We start from the raw sequence: 22,288 nt of genomic DNA, 5'->3' as shown, positions 1-22,288 counted from the left end.
AACAGTTTTTAAACTGTGTAAACACTTCTGTGATCCGAAACAGCAAAATTCATATTAGGCTTATTAATTATAGAAAAATCCACCAAGAAACTTACTTGGATAGAAGTTCAGCAGGCTATATGGCTTTTTTCCTCTATTTATTTAGGTTTTCCTTTCTTAGTTCTTGTTATGACCTTACCGTCTTTTAAAGCCCTTAGCTTCTGGTTGGTGGTGTCACAGCTCATCAGATTTACTCACAAGACCCGTAGAGGGTGTGTGGTGAGAAAGAGGAAAGAAGCATGTGTGCTGCTGTGTCCTTGGCAACTTGAAGGAGACTGAATCACATAAATGAAAATGAGCCCCATTGTAGATTTTCTTTTTGTAGAATTTATTTGATCTTGCTGTTTTCTGTTTTCAACTTGTTCTTCCCCGCCCCCACATCTTATATCTTAGTTCCCTCTAAAAAATGATTGAAATTTAGGAATGCCCGTAAGCTACTGTTTTTTTTTTTTTTTTTCCTTATACTGTCCTTCGCATGTCTCTGGCCTATACAGTTATAGGAGTTTGTAGTTATTCATTTCATTAGAGTCCAAGTAGTTAATACATGAAGGAGCAAGATAAGACAGTCTAGCAATTTAGAATCAGAACTGGGGCTACCCTTGTTTTGAAAGCTACATGAGATTTTTTTAAAAAATCTTTTTCTTGTCTTTTTGGGGGAAGTTTGTAAACAAATGTATTATTATTTTGTTTCCATAATTTTATTTATGAACATAATAAATGTAGATTTTTAGTCTTTTGAGAGATTGGAGAAATTTAGAGCAGAAGATTCTTTTTAAAAATTTGCCCCAGTATTATAATTTTTCTGTTATTACAAAATATTCAGGTTTTTAGAAGTAAATTTTGCTACATTGTAACCGTTCTACCTTGCTTTAAAGGTACTTAAATGCTTTTAAAGTAAACTATATAAATTTGAACTTACATAATTTCTAAAATATTAGTAAATATGTTTTATTTAACTTTAGCTTCAGATTTATACATTGTTGATTAATGACCCCACACTGGTGTGAAGTATCATCTTGTAGCCTGATTTTTTTAAGCAGTTGTGACCTTCCAGATCAGGAAGGAGGGCAGGCAGCAAACTTCCAGATGCTTTGAGTGTAAAGTTGCAGAATCCCAAGAGTATAGAGGAATTCCTCTGGTTTAAGGGGAACTGTGGAGGAGGGGAAAACCTAGAATCAGTAAGGTGTAGCCAAGCATTCCTATCCTGTGGTACCATAGGCTTTCAGTGACCATCTTAACTCTTTTCTTGATAAAACCCTTCAGTTTATTGGGTCCCTGCCTCCCACATCTCATGGAAACAGCTTTAATTTAGAAATGGAACTAACTCATTGGTAACATGGCATTTCCTTCACAACTTTGTAAAACATTTTTGATAATGAATATTTGATAGACCTGGCATAGTAGATTTTCTTTGTTGCTAAATCAAAGATAATTGTACCACTAGAAACTTTCTTCCTAAGGTTAAAGTAAAAAAATAAAAATAAATAGTTCTTAAAAGTAGTTATCTTGGGCAGTTTAAGCTTCTTTTATTTTATGGGTGGGCAATGTGCAAAGGAGTATGTAGTTTCTGTAACTTGTGCTTCACCACTCTAAATTTTAAAATTAAGATTTTATAGTTTTTAAGGCATATATTTACCAACTTTCCCCTTATTTTTGTATGGCTATGTATGTTTAGTGAAAACCACATAAAGCAGCACTTTACAGTGAGTCAAAAATGGCAGAAGTACATGTAAAAAGTTCAAGGTGTGTCAGTCTGACTAGAAGGCTTCTCAAGTATTCATTCAGATTTTTACCCTTAATGTAGTTTATAATAAAATGTGGACTAATAAATATATTTAGTGTATTCACTACTCTTCTTGCTTGGTATAAATGAAATGGTTAGAAATGCTGTCAACCCAAATGACTCACTCAAAAGCCATGAAATATGAAACAGCTGATATTTTCTTTTTCATATGAACAGTTCAGAACAAATGTTTTCCTTGTGCAAATGAGATGGCTATTATAATGCAAAGAAGTATCTTGAAAAAAACAAATTTCTCTTTTTTAAGTATTCTAGCTAAATACTGCAATAATTGCAAGCAGAGCCTGGAGATTTTTCCTTTTTCGTTGTGTTCTATGATATATTTTAACAAGTTCTCTTGAGACTATTAAAATGTCTTAGTTTTTAGGACATGTGGTCCAGTGGGGATACTTTGTCTACAGATGCAATGGGTTGGCAGTTAGATTTTGCATGTCTTCTCATTTCTTTCCAGATTCTCTGACCCAGGGTAACCTTTGGTCCTTCTCTGAAGGCAGGAGTGAAGGAAGTTTGAGCAGGTGACTGATGATCAGTGTCTCTACAGCCCACAGACAATATGTGAATTACTTTAGCAGTTCCCTTAGTCTCCTCCTCCTCCTCCCCCTCCCCCCTTAAATCAACAAATGCAAATAGCTTCATCCCCATTTGCTAGAAATTCGGGCTTGCTCAGGCAACATGGGCTTTGTTGTTGACTTGCTTTCTCTGGGAAGGCAGTTTTATTCCTGGTAAGGAGCAGGGCTATCAAGTGAAACCTAAATCACCTTAATGATAAATACAGCAACAACTTGTTTCTCTGGAATATTTATAAAGGTAGGAATCACAGCCAAAGTTTCTTTATATTGTAGTTGAAGTGTCGTTAAAGAAATTCATTGTCTGCTTTGTTAGCTTTTGTGTACTAAATATTCCAGTAATTTCTGTTATCTGAAAAATCCTCTATTTTATTCTAAATATTACTTACTGAAATTGTTGGCACTATTATTTGAACTTCTAAAAATTATTTTATGGTACAGGGAAAAGTCAGTCTTTACTTGTTTCCACCATAAAAATATTTTTTCTTTTTTTAAAAAGGAACAATTCCATCGTAAGTCAAATTTGATCACGTAAATCATCAGTTTGTAATGAAAGTGTTGTCAAAATTTTTTCTATAGTTTTTAGGAATATGACAGTAAATGATTTTTCACTGGTATTAGATGAGACTTATTAAAAGTATTTTTATGATATAGAAATGTGGATATCATTTTACTTAATTAAATATTATAGCCATACATTTAATGTGTTTTTGTGGAAATTGTAGCAGTGACTGCTGTATATTTTTTTAATAGTAGCATAATGGAAGTTACTCTCCAGAAATCATTCAGAAAAAAAGATAACTATGGTTTCAAAATTGATTGGTTTTTAAAAGCTCAGATTGATAGGTAAATTATGAATTGACTTAAAACAACTAAAATTGCTTCTTTTTGTGTTAACTTTCTTCTGAAAATATTTAAAGTTATGGGGATTGTCATTTTCTTTAATAATGTCATTGTGACCAAAATCTCAGGTTTTTTTTGAAGTAAACATATATGAGTAGCAATTGTGAAACAAGTCTACATGGGAAGCACCCCCCAATGAGGCTGAAAGGAGTAGTTTACAAAGTGTCTGTGGCAAGAAGAAAACAAATATGTTTCTAAAACAAGTCTCTTAAAGCTCTTCTAAATTCTAATAGTGATTTCTAGCTTGTTCTTGCATTTTTATGATTTCTTTTCTAGGCTGAATACTTATGAGAATGTATTAATAATTATATAACAGGATAGGAAAACCATATAAATTTTATTCAATTAGATTTTATTTGAATTTGGCATATGTGCCAACTAAAAAAGGCATTATCACTTAAGTATGGAGATGAGAACAACTTTAGTTGGGCTTTTGTATCTTGTTTAAATTAGAGAGCTATCCTTTACAATTTCAGTTGTGTTTGGAAAGTTTTTCCCAGTAACATTTTTGCAAGTTTTCAGTATCCTTAAGATAGATATTCTATGCACATTAAAGTATAATGTTTTATAAGGTATACGAAGAGTTTCTTCTCCTTTCTTTAATCTGTTTATCTTAGATCCCCAAGCCCTGTTTTGAAATGGGAATTGGGGGAGTGAATCAAAGCTATAGATCCTTTAAATATATCTGGTTTGGTTTAGTTGTCCAGACCTAATTTTTTTTTTTTTTTTTTTTTTTTTTGAGACATAGTCTCACTGTGTTGCCCGGGCTAGAGTGAGTGCCGTGGCGTCAGCCTAGCTCACAGCAACCTCAAATTCCTGGGCTCAAGCAATCCTTCTGCCTCAGCCTCCCGAGTAGCTGGGACTACGGGCATGTGCCACCATGCCCGGCTAATTTTTTCTCTATGTATATATTTTTAGTTGTCCAGATCATTTCTTTCTATTTTTTTTAGTAGAGACGGGGTCTCGCTCTTGCTCAGGCTGGTCTCGAACTCCTGACCTTGAGCGATCCACCCGCCTCGGCCTCCCAGAGTGCCAGGATTACAGGCGTGAGCCACTGCGCCCGGCCCAGACCTAATTTTTAAAAGCTGCTGGAGAAGACGTAATAGCACTTCCCAAATGGAGATGCTCTATCAAACCCCAAAAGCAAGCTATTTTAAATGAAATCTTTACTTTTCTGAGTGAATGATGTATTCCTTTTTGTGTGGAAGTTACCTTTTGTTATATGTTTAAAGTATTTTTAATACTGTAAAACAGTGGTTCTTGGTGTTGAGAGGGAAACCTACATGGGTCATAAGGAGACTCAGGAAGGATGTTGGAGGAGCTAAGGCAGCAGGGCTGGGCTTGTTCTGGCTATTGGACTCTGACCATATCAGCTATCTCTGCTAGGTAAGTGAATGGGGAGCTGGGGTGAGCCTTCAGGTTAGAGTAGGGAAGTTGGTGCAAAGTGTCCAGCAAGGGTTAAAATATGAAAAGACAGGTTCAATTTTCATAACAACTGGGACAGCTACCACTAGTAGAGACCTTGTTTTCCTTTGTAACTTCATCCTTTTTCCTTGTAGTGATTAGTTGTAAAAAGACCTTCGAAGATGAAAGGGGTGGGGGACAAAAGAGGCTTGTATGTTTGTTTTGGGCACAGTAGGAAAGTGGGAGATAGAATGAAAAAGCAGTATCTTAGAGAAGTCTTTTAAGTGATCATACAAGAAGAATGATGACCTGTGGGAGGTAGAATCTAGGTGTGCAGGGGGATGTCTGACTAGGACAGAGGGTGCCCTGCTACTATGAATGGAGTTAGATACTGTGTTTCTGACAGTCAACTACTTGGGCAATAGAAATACTTTTACCCGTTCTGCTGAATCAGCTTCTCTGATCAATTTCTGCCTGTGGTATTGAGGCGATCTATAATTGTGAAATTGCTGGAGACTGAGTGAGCTGCAGATTATTGTGTTTTGTTTGTAAGGATTCTAAAGATCACTGCTGGTATGTAGTGACCCTGCATGGGTATTTCTAATGTTATTTTTAGTGGATTCATGTATACTAATCTAAAAGTATTGCTGTTTATCAAAATAGAATATTATGGTGCTTATGTTGAATAATCATTTTCTTTAGAGATATCTAAATATTTAAAATGGCTGGTTCTATTTTTAAAGAAGAATCTAAGTTTATTTTTGTTGGGGCATTTTGTGTTTTTAATGACAAAATTGGCATTTATTGTAGAACATTTAAAAAATAAAGATAAGTAATAAAATCTAAAATTTTTTTTTGTATTCTTGCCATCTGGTGATAATCACTGTTAACATTTTAATTAATAAGCCTTAGGGCATTTCAATTAAAAATTAATTGCCAGTAGTCATTGAGACCAACCAAGGACATCTTTAAAAGCATATGTTGTATTCTGTTCCATGTACACAGAATTGTATTGGTTTGGTCCCATTTACTTAGATAGTCTTACACTGCTCTTCTAGTAATTGATAGACTTATATGTGATCTGATTGTAAATATTCGAATCAGAGAAATTCCACAGGAAAATTTAAGGAGTCAAGAAAGACTATCAGAAGGTACTCCTCCAATATTTGGTACAATTTTTTTTCTTAAAGGTATATTTAGCCAAAAGAATTGAAAAAACTCAATTACTTTGAGTTTTATTCAGAGTAATTACTTTGAGGTATAATAAAAAAAAACTTTATTATACCTCAGTAAAGCTGAGGAAAAAAAGAAAAAAACTAAAACACCTACACACTGAATTATTAAGGGCATGTTGATATTTGTTTTCAGTATCGCTTTAAATTATTTTCTTTGTGGTTTACATGTAAGCTCTCTCAAATCTGAACCTGAAAAAAAATTTAACCAAATCATTTAATTCTATATTTTGAGTTTATAGAAGAAAATATTTTGATTAAAATTCTTTTATTTTCATTATTTCCCTCATTAATTAAAAATAGTACCCAGTTTAAGCAAAGAGCATGGACTTTTGGGTTAGACAGTCCTGAATTTGAATTCCAGTTCTACCATTTCTAGACTGGATGTATGATATTGGGTTGGATAGTTACTTATCTTGCTGAGCCTCTATTTATTCATATCTAAAATGGAGATTATAATAATACTTTCTTTACAAACTTATAAAGACAAATTTTAATAATATATGCAAAGTCTCTGGCACATTTGAGATACATAAATTTCTCTTCCTTCCTTTTTTTCTTTAACCCCACAGTAATGGTTTTTTTTTTTTTTAATGAGGTGAAATTCACATAACATAGAATTAACTTATTTAAAATGAACAAGCCAAGGGCATTTAGTATATTCACTATGTTGTGCAACCGCTACCTCTATCTAATTCCAAAACATTTTATCCTCCTGAAAGGAAACCCTGTAGCCATTAAACAGTTGTTCCCTATTCATTTCTCCCCCTTTCCCTTATTAACCACCAATCTATATTCTGTCTCTGTGGATTTACCTGTTCTAGATAGTTCATGCAAATGGAATCATATGATATGTGACCTTTTGTGTCTGGATTCTTTCACTTAGTGTAATGTCTTCAAGGTTCATCTGTGCTGTAGCATGTATTAGTACTTCATTTCTTTTTATGGCTGAATAATCCATTGTATGGATATCTCACAGTTTGCTTATCCATTTATCCATTGATGGACATTTGGGCTCTTTCCACCTTTTGGCTACTGCGAGTAGTGCTGCTGGGAACATGTGTATAAATCTACTTATTTGAATACCTGTTTTCAGTTCTTTAGGGTATGTACCTAGGAGTGGAATTAGTGGGTCATATGGTAATTCCATGTGTAACTTTTTTGAGGAACTGCCCAACTGTTTTCCACAGCAGCTGTACCACTTTACATTCCCGTTAGCAATGTGCAAGGGTTCCAGTTTTTCCACATCCTTGCCAGCAGTTTTCTATGTTTTTTTTTATTACGGCCATTCTGATGAGTGTGTAGTGGTCCTAACTGTGTACTTGATTTGCAGTTCTTCCTTCCTTTTTGAATGAAATATATTCTAGAAATTGGTTTTTAAGTTGATTGATTAGTATTTGGAGCCTATTTTTGCTAAGAAAACTGTGATCAAGTCATAGTAGTCTATTTAATGTATAAACTCCCTGAACTGTTTCTATGAGAATAGAAGATCAGAGACAAAACTTTAATATTAAACAGTCATTAGTTCAGCAGACATACATTGGATATACTCTGTGTGGTAGGCCCTAGACCAGGTGTTGGAGATACAACAATAGAACTTAACATGGTTCCTTCTCCTAAGGGACGTTACAGTGTAATGGGACGGATAGATACGTAAGTAAAGATAAGATACTATAAGGTCTATGCCAGTAGAGATAAACACAGTATATGTGATGGCGTGAGCATCAGGGTCCTATGTTTGCTTGGGAAGCTTAGAGTTAGAATTTTACAGGGCTGATAATTGAGCATAATTTCAAAGACTCTATAGTAGTTTAGTCATTGACAAGGGAGGGAAGGCCTTTCTTGGGAGAAGGATCAGTCTCTGCGAAGGCAGAAAGGGTCAGAATGTTTGGGGGCCTGAAGCAGATGATTATGCCTGAATCTATAATGATAGTTCGGGAAGAGATGAGGCTGTGAAGATATGCAGAGGGAAGATAGTAGAGGGCCTTGGACAGTAGGCCAAGGAGTTCAAATTTTAGCAGATGGGTGATGTGGTATCACTGAAGGTTTTTAAGTGCAAAAGTGATACACAATTTGTATTTTCGAAAGATCATGCTTATATACTATAAAGTATGGATTGGAAAGGACAACCAGGAATGGCAACTAAGAGGCTAATGTAGCTTATGTGAGAGGTCATGAGGTCCTGAATCAAGTCTTCGACAGCCATGAAGAACACATCTGGGAAATATTTGGGAGGTAGGCTTGGCTAGATATATGGAGGGAAGAAGAGTACAAGGATGATCTCAGGATTTCTGATGTCAGATAATTGGGTGAAAAAAAGGTAATGTCATTCATCAAGATAGAGTATATAGGATAAGCACAATGATTTCTGCTTTTGGAAATGTTGAGTTTGAGATGATTATTTAGATACCTAGCTGACTATTGAAAGCACATCTCTGGAACTTGTGAGGCCTATGCTACAAAGAGGGAGAGAGAGAGCACGTGAGTGTGTGTGCACACCATGCATGTACACTTGAGCAAGCAAGAGAACATGAGAGCGAGTGATTTGGGAATCATTCTTATAGGTAGGCAGTAGCTGAAATCATGGGACTGAACTAGAGCACTCAAAACTGAGGTGGGGGTGAGTAGAAGGTAGCCAATCTTTGGGAAATAACACAGGAAAAGTGACAGAGGTAGGAGGGGAATCAGGAGGGAATGACTATGTGAGACCCAAGAAGGAGTTTAAAAAGAAGGCATTGTCACAAATATCTAATGCTGGAAGTCAAATAAGATCAGGAGGAGGTATCCATTGTCAATGGCTGTTAGGAGATTGTTGGTGACATTAGCAGCCAAACGCTCCCTAAAATGTGGTATCTGTGGAAGTGTAATTGCAGAGGGTTGGAAATGAGAAAATGGTAATAATAGTGAACATGGAGTTTTTTAAGAAGTTTGATCTTAAAAGGAAGGAGTGAAGGTATTAGCTAGAGAGAATGTAGATAAATAGGAGTTCCTTCTTTGGAGGAAACTTTTTTCCCTTCCATTTGTTAGGTATTGACCACAAGGTTTCCCAATCTCTAATCTACTGATAAAAGAGGGCAAGGAGTACCCTCAGGGTCTGGGAAGGGAGTGTGAGAATGCAGACCACAATGGTGATGGTAGTGGTGCTGCTGTTGACAAAATGTGCCACAGGCAGAATTTAAACAGTTTGCCCCAAATCTCATAAGTATTGTGTGACAGAACTGGAATTGAACCTGATTAATCTGGAACCAGTGTTCCTGCATCTAAATGGTGAAAAGAATGAGAAGGAATAGTTGTAAATAACAGTTGGTACCAGAACCCCTTGTCCATCTGATCTGTACCTTACCTCTTCTGAGAAAATCCTTAGTCTCTTCATCTGGCTTCTGACTTCCAAATGCCCAGTGTGATAACTACGAGGAACATGCTTCCTGGTTTCCATTTCCACTAGTAACAACAACCCCCTTATGGTTTCCTTCAAGAGTTTTTCTCAGACTTTGAGATACTCTAAAAGGATTTTTTATTGCTGAAAATAAGGAAATAAACATGCATTTAAAATGTTCCTACCATGCTTATTAGAAAGATAAAGTCACTCTTATGTGACAATAATAGTCCTTGGGTATTCAAAAGGCTATTTTCAGAGAAAAAGCAGACTTTGGCTATTATGAACATTTAATTCCTGAAGCAAGGTTGGGCTTCTGGGATGGGTTGGGTGGCTCCTCTGATACAAGTAAGGGGAAGGGAAATAAGAAATAGAGCAGTGGGCGGGGCACGGTGGCTTATGCCTGTAATCCTAGCACTCTGAGAGGCTGAGGCAGGAGGATAGCTCGAGGTCAGGAGTTCGAGACTAGCCTGAGGAAGAGCGAGACCCTGTCTCTACTAAAAATAGAAAAAATTAGCCGGGCATGGTGGCACATGCCTGTAGTCCTAGCTACTTGGGAGGCTGAGGCAGGAGGATCGCTTGAGCCCAGGAGTTTGAGGTTGCTGTGAGCTAGGTGATGCCACGGTACTCTAGCCTAGGCAACAGAGTGAGACTCTGTCTCAAAAAAAAAAAAAATGGAGCAGTGTCTGAAGATACCAGTCAAGGAAGCAAGTGCTATGGTAAGGGATGGCAGCAGGAATGAATGAAGGGAACTCAGAGATTGACACCTGACCCACCTCCCCTTTGCTCTTATCGCTGCCCATGACCGATGAGTTTATGGCAACCCAGGGCTCTATGGGATAGGGAGCAAAGTTCCAAGCAGAGGCATTGGGCAGCACAGCTAAGTTTATGTGAACACCTGGCCTCCTTTAAGTGAAAAGGTGAAAGTTCTTGACTTAATAAGGAAAGAAAAAAAATCCTATCCTGAGGTTGCTAAGATCTCTGCTAAGAACAAACCTATCTATGAAATTACAAAAGAGGAAAAAGAAATTTGTGCATAGTATACATAGGGTTCAATACTATTCGTGATTTCAGCTATCCGCTGAGGGTCTTGGAATTTATCCCCCATGGATGAGGAGGTACTGCTGTACTTGTTAATGTTTTTTTCTTTATAGATATGCTTCCACATCTGGGCCTGGGAAAAAAAAAAACGGCTTCCTATCAGAGGGCAGCTATTGACTATATAGTAAAACAACACATAGGAGTTCACAAGATTGTCCTTTAGGCTTTTTTTTTTTTTTTTTAAACACATGCCTCTTGACTCAGGGGAGTGAATTTGATGATAGCCTTTTTTTGTTAGAGAATAGAAAGCAGAGTGGCATATTGTAGAAAGCATGTACTTAGTCTTAACCAAATGGATGCTCTCAGCTAAGTTCCCTAACCTCACACAGCCTAAATTTCCTTATGTATAAAGTAGGGAAGCAATACCTACCTCATAGGATATTTGGGAGACTTGTGTGCCATAACGGATATTATAGTGCCTAGCATGTAATGGGTACCCAGTAAATACTGGCATCTATCCTCTTTCTTTCTCCAGTTCCCCCTGTGCTGGGCTTCAAGGCTTCATCTTGGTTTTATTCCTTGCCTTCTAGATTGTTTCCCAAGATTTATTAATTTTTCATTTCCACAATTCATTAATTCTCATTTCTTATTTTCCTTACCTGAATGTTTTCCGTTCTGTCTAAACATAAGCTGAAGAACCAGATAAGATTTGTATTAGGTGTTTACATTAAAGTTTTATTAAAGATGAATAGCATATCCTTCTCTATATTTCATGTAACTTTTTCAAAAAAGTTTTTCTCACTTTGTGACTACTGTGAATACACGGTTATAGTGCTATATATAGTTTTAACCTTATCACTTAAATCCATTTTCTATTTCAAGTAGTTTGATACTGAATAGAGTTTTAACACGGTGTGTGTATATATGTTATATGATTGCTCTTTGGCATTTAATTTTAATGTCATATATTGAATGGTTATGCTTTCCTTTTTAGTTAAATTAGTTTGAAAAGTATTTTATTCTAGGTGTTGGGTATATAGCAGTAAGCAAAATTGAGTCATTGACTTTGAAAAGCTTGCTTTCTAAAATGAAAAAATTTTTTCATATGTAAAATTTTTTATACTTTTTTTACTTTGCTCGTACATGTATATAGGCCATACATTGAGGAGTTTTTATAATAGAATATTATATTTTAGGGGAATAATTGAAATTAGAGCTTCAATTTTCAAATGCCAAAATTCTTGGATCAAATATTGATTTCATTACATTTGCCATGTTCTACAAAGTTACTATTTTATTTGCTACAGCTTAATTACTTATTTCATATAGAATATACTAGTTTTGGAGGTATAGCATTGACTTGCAAGTTGAAAATATCTTTCATTTATTCAGTAAATATTTTTTGAGGATCTCAAATACTCCTAGGTTCTGTCTTAAACCAACCTGGCACAGGAATTTGAACCCAGATCCTGGAGGCCAATATATTCCTATAAGAGAATCAGTATTTATTTGGGTTTAGTAACTGGGAGGAGGTCATTAGTGACCTTGGAAAAGAATTTCTTTGAAATATGTTTGGGAGAAGAAAAGCTTATTACAGGGGCTAAGGAAACAGAGTCATAAGGAAATTGAAGTGTCAAGTATAGGTGCTTCTTTGTGGTATTTTGGTAGCAGGAGACGGGAATTCACTCTAGTTCTTGAAAGTATACCAGAAACAGGGAGGTAATTTCAAAATAAGGGATATGTGAAGGTTGTAAGAGAGAGCAAGGAGTTGGGGATCAAGTGATTAAATACCTTGAAGAGAGAAGAGATAATGGAAACCATAATATCCCATAGGAACCAAAGAAGATAATTGTTAAGGCATAAGTAAAAGAGAATTAGACTTAGAAAAGCAGAGAGAAAACTTTTTGACACAAAAGAAAACGATGAGAATGATTGAAAATAAAATTATTTTAAGATGTAGAAATGGGATTATTAAGGTCACTCCCAAAAGATAGCCATTTATCTTCTCATAAAATAGAAGTCATTTGCTGAATGGAGTAGAGAGAGAGGGAGATGGAAACTTAAATAAGGAAAAGCATCTGCCATGGAAGCATATTGGAAATCAGTAGTTTCAGCAGTGACTCCCCAGTTGAAGTTAGCATGGATTTTACAGAGACCAATAGCATCCTCATGTTCTAAAGCAGGAGGAGTTGGCAAACTATAGCCTGAGGGCTACATCCCTCAGCTACATCCCTGTAGCCTGTGAGCTAAGAATGGTTTTTATATTCTTAATTGGTTGTAGAAAAACAAAGAAACAAAAGAACATGTGACAGAGACCTTAGATGGCTTTCAAAGCCTGAGATATTTACTCTCTGGCCCTTTATTGAAAAAGATTTCTAACCCTTGTTCTATAGCTCAGGACAAGAGAAAGCAGATGATAGTGTGACTCAGCTGGGAACTGACATGCTAGACATGATCAAAGATCAAGGGGTGGTAAAGGAAGGGGATACTAGTTAGAGGTTTGTTGGTGGAACATTGGGTGCAGGTTGAGTAGGGAATAAAGCAAAGCCAGAAGAAAGCCAATGGATTGGATGGAAATGGAATGGGCTTGTGGCTAGATGTCATAATGAGAATGTAAAGCATAGTCAGTTGGTTTGACGCAAAGATGACAGGTTGGGAAGTTGGAGGTCAAGAAAGGGGACACGAATGGTCATCTTGAAGATAAGAGAGTTCCAGAAATTGCCACGTATAACCATTTCAGGGAGTAGCTGAAATCTCCAATGATAAGATCAGGATGAAGAAGCATGATGGTCATTCCTTAAGATGATGACAGGGAGACCGTGTACGAAGAAATAATGTGACTTAGATTACTGCAGTTTATGAAAAAAATAGAAGTGAACCTGGAATGTAAGGTAGATGATGGTAATGAGGTAAGAAGAGGCTGGTGTAAGTAGGTAAACTTCTTACAAATGAGGGGGAAGATAGTGGTGGCAATGAAGTGGTCCTCTGTTTGCCCTAGCAGCTGAGGGTAGGCTATGCCTTCCTCTTGGTTTTGGAAGTGGTAAAAGGTAGGTAAAAAGGCTACAGTAAAGATGTGCTATTCTCTATCACAGGTCAGATTTACAGATACATAGTCTTTAGAATATGGGAGGAGCAAAGCAGTAGATTGGTTTCAGGTTGTAAAATGAAGTAGTTGATTTTTGCATAGATGTATAAATGTACACACTCCTTATAAAGAATTTTTGTTTGGCATTAGCACTTAAGTTTTTACTATGCAAAATTCATTTTCTATATTGAGATTATTAAGGAATTAATACTAAAAATATCTCTTTTTACTTAACTCTGAACATAGACAAAAGTAACTTGGCAGGTAACCTTCATTCAAAATATTAAAACTGGATTTGGGCTACTGAGTAACTAGTGGCTGCAAATCACTTGGGCATGATAGTGTTCTTTCCATGCCAACATTATGTAGGGTCTATATTGTACTATATGAAACTTTATTATTAGACATATATATGTAGGGACATAATATATTTTAGCCTTAAATATATAATTTTAATTTGTCAGTTATACCTCAGTAATGCTGAAAGAAAAAATCAAGAGCAAGGGAGTCTCCTGTCCTCTGAAAGATGAAACAGGAGCCCTAGGCAGTTGCTTTGCTATGTTTTTCTGTATCGATGTGCAAGATGATTCCTGTATATGGTATAATTGGATAGTATTTTCTGAAGGAATGACTCTTTTCTGTGCTAAGGACTAAAAATCTGGGAAGCAGCCAAAAGGCAAATTGCTAGAAATTTTCACTATGCTCAAAGTTACTGATTCCTCTCATAAAAGCCTCTTTATTTTTTTCTGGAGAATTAAACTGGTTTATTTCCTGATAATATGAAATCTTAAAATACCTAAAACTTCATTTTAAGTAGTATCTTTATTTTAGGTGGTTTCCAATGAATAACCTTTGGGAATGGTTTTAAAGGTCAAGTAAAACACTTTGAGTCTTAAGAAGACAATGCCTTAATTGTGTCATTTACTTTAATATTTTTTGTTGTGTTTTTTTTCCTCAGTTCCTATTGTGAAGAAAATAGCAAAACCACAGTCTTCTCCTTCCAAAGCGACCCAGCCTTCAATGCAGTCTCCACAGAAAACTGCTCTAGTATTGCCAACACAGCAGATCAAGAGATCAGGTCGAAGTAAATCAACTGAACATACTTCAGTTTCCAAAAAGGGCAGTTCTGTTAAAACTACCACACCAAGGAAAAAAGGGGTAAACTCAGGAAAAAAGGTTAGTTGTATCTCCTGCTAATTTGTATTGTAGGTCTTTGTAGTGCCTTAGTACTTACAATATACAATTTCAGAATTTACTAAGAGTATGATGAGGGACTTTAGGAATGTACTAAGAGTATATAGGCTCTTTAAGGTTTCATATAGCTATTGAGAGATTGATATTTCTTTGGGTAAATTTAAAACTTTTTATGGTGTTCTACTTCTTTAAAAGTACATTGAAAGTACCACATGGGTGATTTATGTTCAGGCTGGTTAATTTAAAACTCAGTATCCTTTACAAATCAATGTGAAGTGAATTTTACTGTATGTAAATTATACCTGAATAAACTGGTTTTTGGGGGGGTAGGAATCAATTTGATACATTCAGTAATGTTGGAATCACATCCTGTCTACTTTCAGCTACCTAAAGACACTAAAGAGTGAATGGAAGCAGACAGATTCTGGTGGCAGGGGGAGTATACACTAGGAGGAAGGGGTGTTATACAAAATGAGTTCCCATTTTTGTAGTTTTTAGCCTTGGATCAAGTGCACTTTGTGTAGCATATGAGGCAGCAGACGTATTAGTAGAAAATATTCTGAGGTATGTTTCAAATAATCTGAAAAAAAGATAGGAAAGGAGGAACAGAAGAACAAAGCACAGAGGAGACAGATAGAAAGCAAATAAAATGGTAGACCCAGACCCAAACATTTTAATAATTGTGTTAAAAGTTAGTAGACTAAACTCTCCAATTAAAAGGCAGATTGTTAAAATGGATTTTTCAAAAGACCCAAGTATATCCTGTCTACAAGAGATATACTCTAAATATAAAGACAGAATCTTCTCAGATCTGTTGGAACTGACTGAATTAAATTTCAGCGGTATTACCTTAATAAACATTCCTGAGTTCAGCCATCTGATACCAATATCTACAACATTTCTGTTTTGCTTCAACTGATGTTTGCTGTACGGAACAAAATAATACCATTTTGATTTTAAAATACATTGATACCGATATTTAAAAACATTTAAAATTTATAAAATAAAAATCAAAAGTCAAAACTATATATTTCAAATATAGTTATAAACATTAAAAAATCAAGCAGATTATTCTAATATAAATCATAGTAGATGAAATTTTTAAATAAAATTAAAAAGTTAATAGTGAAATTTAAAGGGAAATATTTTAAATGCATTTTAAAAATTAACATGCATGTATATTTTACAACTGCTGAAAAATTCTTTGTGATTAGTTGGTATAATGGTGAAGCTATAAAATAACTCCAAATAGTTTCTTTTGACTCCTTTATATTCTGATTCCAATGCTAATTTGATAATTTTGAAGAAATCTTCTTAAAAACATTATTTAATGGTGGGGAGGGAGAAAGGGACAGGTGTTATAATCTTTTTCATAATAAACTGTATTTTTTTGTTTGAAAGGCAACATTTCAGTTCACTTTTATCATCTTTAGGTTCATTATTTCTTTATGAAAAGATGAAGATTTTCATGCAGTTACCTATATCCCTGTTTCAGTACTTGTATGTTCATAGTTTAGTTATTCAGAATCTTTAGAGTAAAAAAATGATTCTTGTCAGCTGTCATTTTCTTTCTCCCCTTAAGAATTCTAGAAGTATAGAAGCACATTTTCTAAATAAATGTCCCTTTATTCAATTTGCCGTGTTAATGCAAATATACTATCTTGGTATATCTCAAGTCAAAGGATTCAGATTTTAGATTTTTTAAATATTGAAATAATGAGATTATCAACACAATAATTGTATTTCGGTACTTAAAAATAGTATCATTTACTAGAATGCTGTGAACTCAAATGACAATCATTAATTTAAGCAAATAAATTCCAACGATACTGAATGCTTTCCTATTTTTTACTCATTTGTCCCTGCCTTTTAAATGTTCTCTATTAATACCTTTTCTAGGCACAAGAGTCCCTTTTCTGATACTGGAGAGTCATGTTTGAAGGTAGCTCCTAGAAAACCCCAAGAGTTGATATAAAATAAACAAAACATTAGTGATGTCTAACAATGCCCAGAAGACATTTGGTTCTTGTGTACAGTAAGCATAATTTTGTATGGACTTCAGCAAGCCACTTATAATTTTGCCAAAATTATTTTATGTAATATGGAGAAATGCAGGCTAGACACAGTGAAGACTAAGTGAGCAACTGCTTTCTAAAGACAAGCTCTGTCTTTCTTCGCTGGGATTTTTTTTTTTTTTTTCTCTATTGGATATATTGCTCTGGGTTAGATATTTAAAGACTTTTCTTTAGCAGTGTGAAAAAACTTATCTTACAGGGGAACCTCAAAAAAAACAAGAACAAGTTTTAAAGTAAACTAAGTTGGCTAAGGTGTGATCAGTTGGAGCAAGGGATAAGGTAGAGAATCCTAGCCTTTTGGTCTCTTCCTCCCCTACCTGGACAGCTTGTGGGCCTCTGAGGAGCTCAATTTGGGAAGTACTGCAGTTTACGATACACAGGACTTTCCAACCTTGAGGACTTCTGATAACGGATAATTTTGTAAACCAACCATGGTCTGTAATTTTCTGACTTTCTTATCTAAGAATATTTTAATGGATGATGTATACTTATGTTCTTTTTTACCTTTTTTTAAAAATAGGAGAAATATCTTCCTGTGATGTGTTCTACATCTTCAACTTCTCTACATTCACTGCTCAGAAAACGTGGCGTTTCATATGATGAGGATGCTTCTGCTGGGACATCAAAAATAATAATGTCTACAGGTATTAGTATTTTTAAAAGAGCATAAAATTACTAATCTTTTATTCTGTATTATTTTCAGTGTCTTTGAAGTCCTGGAAATAAGAGCAAAAAAAAGATAGTAAACATTTCTTTTTTAAAATTTATTTCAAAATATCAAGAGGGTACGGATGTTTTTGATATATGGCTTGAGTCAGGGCTGTAAGTATGCCCATCACCCGAATAATGTTCATTGTACCTGTTAGGTGGGGTTTTTCCCATCCCTTTCTCCCCCTCCCCCCTGCTTGATTTCCAATGACTTTTACTTTCCTCTATGTACTCGTGTACCAGTCACTTCCAATTTATTAGAGAATACATGTGGTGTTTATTTTTCCATTCTTGAGATACTCCACTTAGGATAATGGTGTCCAGTTCCTTCCAAATTGCTGCAAAAGGCATTTATTCATCCTTTTTAATGGCTGAGTAGTACTCCATGGTATACATATATCACATTTTGTTAATCCATTCATGAATTAATGGGCACTTGGATTGATTCCACATCTTTGCAATTGTGAATTGTGCTGCAATAAGCATTCAAGTGCAGGGGTCTTTTTGATAAAATTTCTTTTCCTTTGAGTAAATACCCAGTAGTGGGATTGCTGGATTGAATGGTAGGTCTACTTTGAGTTCTTTGAGAAATCTCCATACTGTTTTCCGTAGAGGTTGTACTAATTTGCAGTCCCACCAACAGTGTATAAGTGTTCCTTTCTCTCTGCATCCATGCCAGCATCTATTGTTTTTGGACTTTTTATTAATAATAAAAGCCATTCTAACAGTAAGGTGATGTCTCATTGTGGCTTTAATTTGCATGTCCCTGATGATTAGTGATTTTGAGCATTTTTTCATGTTTGTTGGCCCTTATCTTCTTTTGAGAAGCTTCTGTTCATTTCTTTTGCCCACTTTTTAATGGGGTTAATTTTTTCTTGCTGATTTGATGAGTTCTTTGTAGATTCTATTTATTAGTTATTAGCCCTTTATCAGTAGTGTAGATTGCAAATATTTTCTCCCATTGTGTAGGTTGTCTGTTTGCTCTGTTGATTATTTTCTTAGCTCTACAAAAGCTTTTTAATTTAATTAAGTCCCATTTATTTATTTTTGTTGCTGCTGTAATTGCCATTGGGGTCTTAGTCATAAATTCTTTGCCTAGAGTGATGTTTAGAAGAGATTTTCCTACATTTTCTTCTAGAATTCTTGTGGTTTCATGCCTTACATTTAAGTCTTTTATCTGTCTTGAATTAATTTTTCTAAGTGGTGCTCTTTCTCCACTGGCGTCCTGTTTCATTCTTCTGCACGTGGCTATCCAATGTTCCCAGCACCATTTATTGAATAAGGCTTATTTTCCCCAGTGTGTGGTGTTGTCTGCTTTGTCAAAGGTCAGTTGGCTGTAGGTAGGGTGGTTTTATATCTGGGTTCTTTATGCTGTTCCATTGATCTATGTCTCTATTTTTGTGCCAGTACCATGCTGTTTTGTTTACTATAGCTTTGTAGTATAGTTTGAAGTCTGGTAATGTGATGCCTCCAGCTTCGTTCTTTTTGCTTAGGGTTGCTTTGACTATTCACAGGCTGTTTGCTGGTTTCAAATGAAGTGTAGAATTACTTTTTCTAGATCTGTGAAATGTGCCATTGGTATTTTGATGGGGATTGCATTGAATCTGTAAATCACTTTGGATAGTACAGACATTTTAACAATGTTGATTCTATTGATCTGTGAGCATTATATGTTTCTCCATTTGTTTGTGTCATCCACGATTTCTTTCCTTTTATGTTTCGTAGTTCTCCTTATAGAGATCTTTGACCTCCTTGGTTAAGTATATTCCTAGGTATTTTATTGTCTTTGTAGCTATTGTGAATGGTATTGAGTCTTTGATTTGACTCTTAGCTTGACTGTTATTGGTATATAGAAATACTATAGACTTGGGTACATTGATTTTTATATCCTGAATTTATCAATTCCAGGAGATTCTTAGTGGAGTCTTTGGGGTTTTCTAGATACAAGATCATATCGTCAGCAAAAAGTGATAGTTTGACCTCCTCTTTCCTGATTTGGATACCCTTTATTTCTTTACTGATTGCTCTGGCTAGGACTTCCAGCACTATGTTGAATAGAAGTGGTGAACTTGGGCACACTTGTCTTGTTCCAGTTCTTAGTGGGAATGCTTTTAACCTTTCCCCATTCAGTATGATGTTGGCTATGGGTTTGTCATATATGGCCTTTATCATTTTGAGATGTGTTCCTTATATGCCTAGTTTGTTGAGGGTTTTTATCATGAAAGGGTGCTGAATTCCATTGAATGCTTTTTCTGCATCTATTGAAATGATCATATGGTCTTTGCTTTTGTTTATGTAATGAATTACATTTATTGCTTTATGTATATTGAACCACCCTTGCATCCCTGGGATCAAGCCCACTTGGTGATGGTGGATTATTTTTTTGATGTGCTATGAAATTCAGTTTGCTAGTATTTTATTGAGGATTTTTGCATCTATATTCATAAGGGACATTGGTCTGTAGTTTTCTTTTTTTGTTGTGTCCTTACCTGGCTTTTTTTCAAGGTGATACTGGCTTTGTAGAATTGAATTGGGGAGGATTCCCTCCTCCTCAATGTTATGGAATAATTTCTGCAGTATGAGTACCAGTTCTTCTTTGTAGGGCTGGTAGAATTTGGTGGTGAATCTATCTGGTCTGGGCATTTTTTTTTTTGTTGTCAGAAGACTTTATTAATGCTTCAAACTCACTGCTCATTATTGGTCTATTCAAGAGTTCTGTTTCTTCCTGATTGAGGCTTAGAAAGTTGTGTGTTTCCAGGAATTTGTCCATTTTCTCTACATTTTCTAGTTTATAGGCATAGAGATTTTCATAGTATTCCAGATGATGTTTTTTATTTCTGTGTCATCAGTTGTGATATGTTCCTTTTCATTTCTCATTGAGCTTATTTGGGTCCTTTCTCTTCTGTTCCTGGCTAATCTAGCAAGAGGTCTATCTTGTTTATCTTTTCAAAGAACCGACTTTTTTTTAATTGACCTTTTGTATTATTTTTTTTTTGTTTTCCATTTCTTTTAGTTCTCCTCTGACCTTTGTTATTTGTTTTCTCCTGCTGGCATTGGGTTTGGTTTGCTCATCCTTTTCTAGTTACTTGAGATGTGATATTAGGTTGTTAATTTGTGATCTTTCTGACTTTTGGATGTTGGCATTTAAGGCTGTGAATTTTCCCCTTACGTATGCTTTTGCTGTGTCCCAAAGATTATGATAGCTTTGTCTCCTTTGTCATTCAGTTCAAGGAATCTTTCGATTTCCATCTTAATTTCCTCCTTGACCCAGTAATCATTCAGTATCAAGGTGTTTAATTTCCATGACTTCGTGTGGAATTGTTACTCTTAGAATTGATTTCTAGTTTTTTTTTTTCTTTTCTCCTAAGCCTGGTTAACAAGTCCAAACGATAACTAGTTTTAATCCACTATGGTCTGAGAAGATACATGGTATGATTTCAATTTTTTAAAATTTTTTGAGACATGTTTTATGGCCTAAGATATGATCAATCTTGGAGAATGTCCCACGTGCTGATGAGGAGAATCTATATTCAGTAGTTTTTGGGTAGAATGTTCTGTAAATATCTGTTAGGTCCATTTGTTTTAGAGTCCTGTTTAAGTCTGATGTTTCTTTATTTATTTTCTGCTTTGATGGTCTATCCAGCTCGAATAGTGGGATATTGAAGTCCCCAGCAATTGCGATGCTATTGTTTATTTCCTTGCTTAGATCTGGTAGAGCTTGTTTTATATATCTGGGAGTTCCTGTGTTAGGCGAATATACATTTAGGATTGTTATGTCTTCTCATTGAATTGCTCTCTTTACTGTTATATAATGACCATCTTTGTCTTTCTTTACCATTATTGATTTAAAGTCAATTTTGTCTGATATGAAAGTGGTTACTCCTGCTCTCTTTTGGTTTCCATTTGCATGAAATATTTTTTTCTATCCTTTCACTTCGAGCTTGTTTGCATCCTTGTGGTTTAGATGTGTCTCCTGGAGGCAGCAGGTATTTGGGTTGTGTTTTTTCATCCATTCAGTCAGCCTATGTCTTTTGAGTGGCGCATTCAAGCCATTAATGTTAAGAGATAGAATTGCTATGTGTGATGCTGTTCTGTTCATCATAATTGGTAGTACCCTGTTGCTTTGTTTTTCTTCTTGTGCTGTTGTTTTATAGGCGTTGTGAACTTTGGCTATTTTCGGTGATTTTACGCTGATGGGTATCTGTGGTGCTGATTCGTGTATGACGCAGTTCTGAGTGTTTCCTGCAGGGCAGGTCTGGTCAAGACAGATTCCTTCAATGTTTGCTTGTCTGGAAAAGGCTTAATTTCTCCATCAATTGTGAAACTTAGTTTTTCAGGATACAAAATTGTAGGCTGGCAGTTTTTCTGTTTAAGAAGATTGAAGATGGGGGCCCACTCCCTTCTGGCTTGTAAGGTTTCTGCTGAGAAGTCTGCAGTTAGCCTGTTGGGTTTTCTCTTATAGTTAGTTGTTGCTTACATCTAGCTGCTTGTAGAACTGTCTCTTTCATTTTGACTTTGGCCAGGTTGATTACTGTGTGTCTTGGAGATGTCCTGTCTGCTATGAATCTTCCCGGTATTTGATGGCCATCTTGTATCTGGATGTCTGGATCTCTGGCGATACCAGGGAATTTTTCCTCAGTAATTCCCTTGAATAGAGTTTCCATGTTTTTATCTGTATCTTCTTGTCCCTCTGGGATACCTACAATTTGTATGTTAGTTCACTTTGCGTAGTTCCCTGTCTCTCTAAGTGATTGCTCTGCCTTTTTTGTTCTCTTCTCTGCCTCTTTAATGACTGGGTTAGCTCCAGAGCCTTGTCGTCAAGCTCTGAGATTCTTTCTTCTCCTTGGTTTAATCTGTTGCTGAA

The 22,288-nt window shown here is 35.5% G+C and overlaps 1 protein-coding gene across 1 annotated transcript in view; it reads left to right on the top strand.

The window, feature by feature from the left end:
- The window catches only part of SCML2 (sex comb on midleg-like 2 (Drosophila)), a 93,413-nt gene that overhangs the window by 57,236 nt on the left and 13,889 nt on the right, over window positions 1-22,288 (top strand). The window contains exons 8-9 of the mRNA XM_012651684.1: window positions 14,406-14,623; window positions 17,237-17,360. Of these exons, the coding sequence (XP_012507138.1) occupies window positions 14,406-14,623; window positions 17,237-17,360 (342 nt within the window). The remainder of the gene's footprint in view (window positions 1-14,405; window positions 14,624-17,236; window positions 17,361-22,288) is intronic.

Source organism: Propithecus coquereli, unplaced genomic scaffold (genome assembly GCF_000956105.1).
Source record: "Propithecus coquereli isolate 6110/MARCELLA unplaced genomic scaffold, Pcoq_1.0 Scaffold362, whole genome shotgun sequence".
In the NCBI taxonomy this organism is placed as follows: domain Eukaryota; kingdom Metazoa; phylum Chordata; class Mammalia; order Primates; family Indriidae; genus Propithecus; species Propithecus coquereli.
The sequence above is the reverse complement of the archived record's forward strand: the minus strand, read 5'-3'. Positions and strand labels throughout refer to the sequence as shown.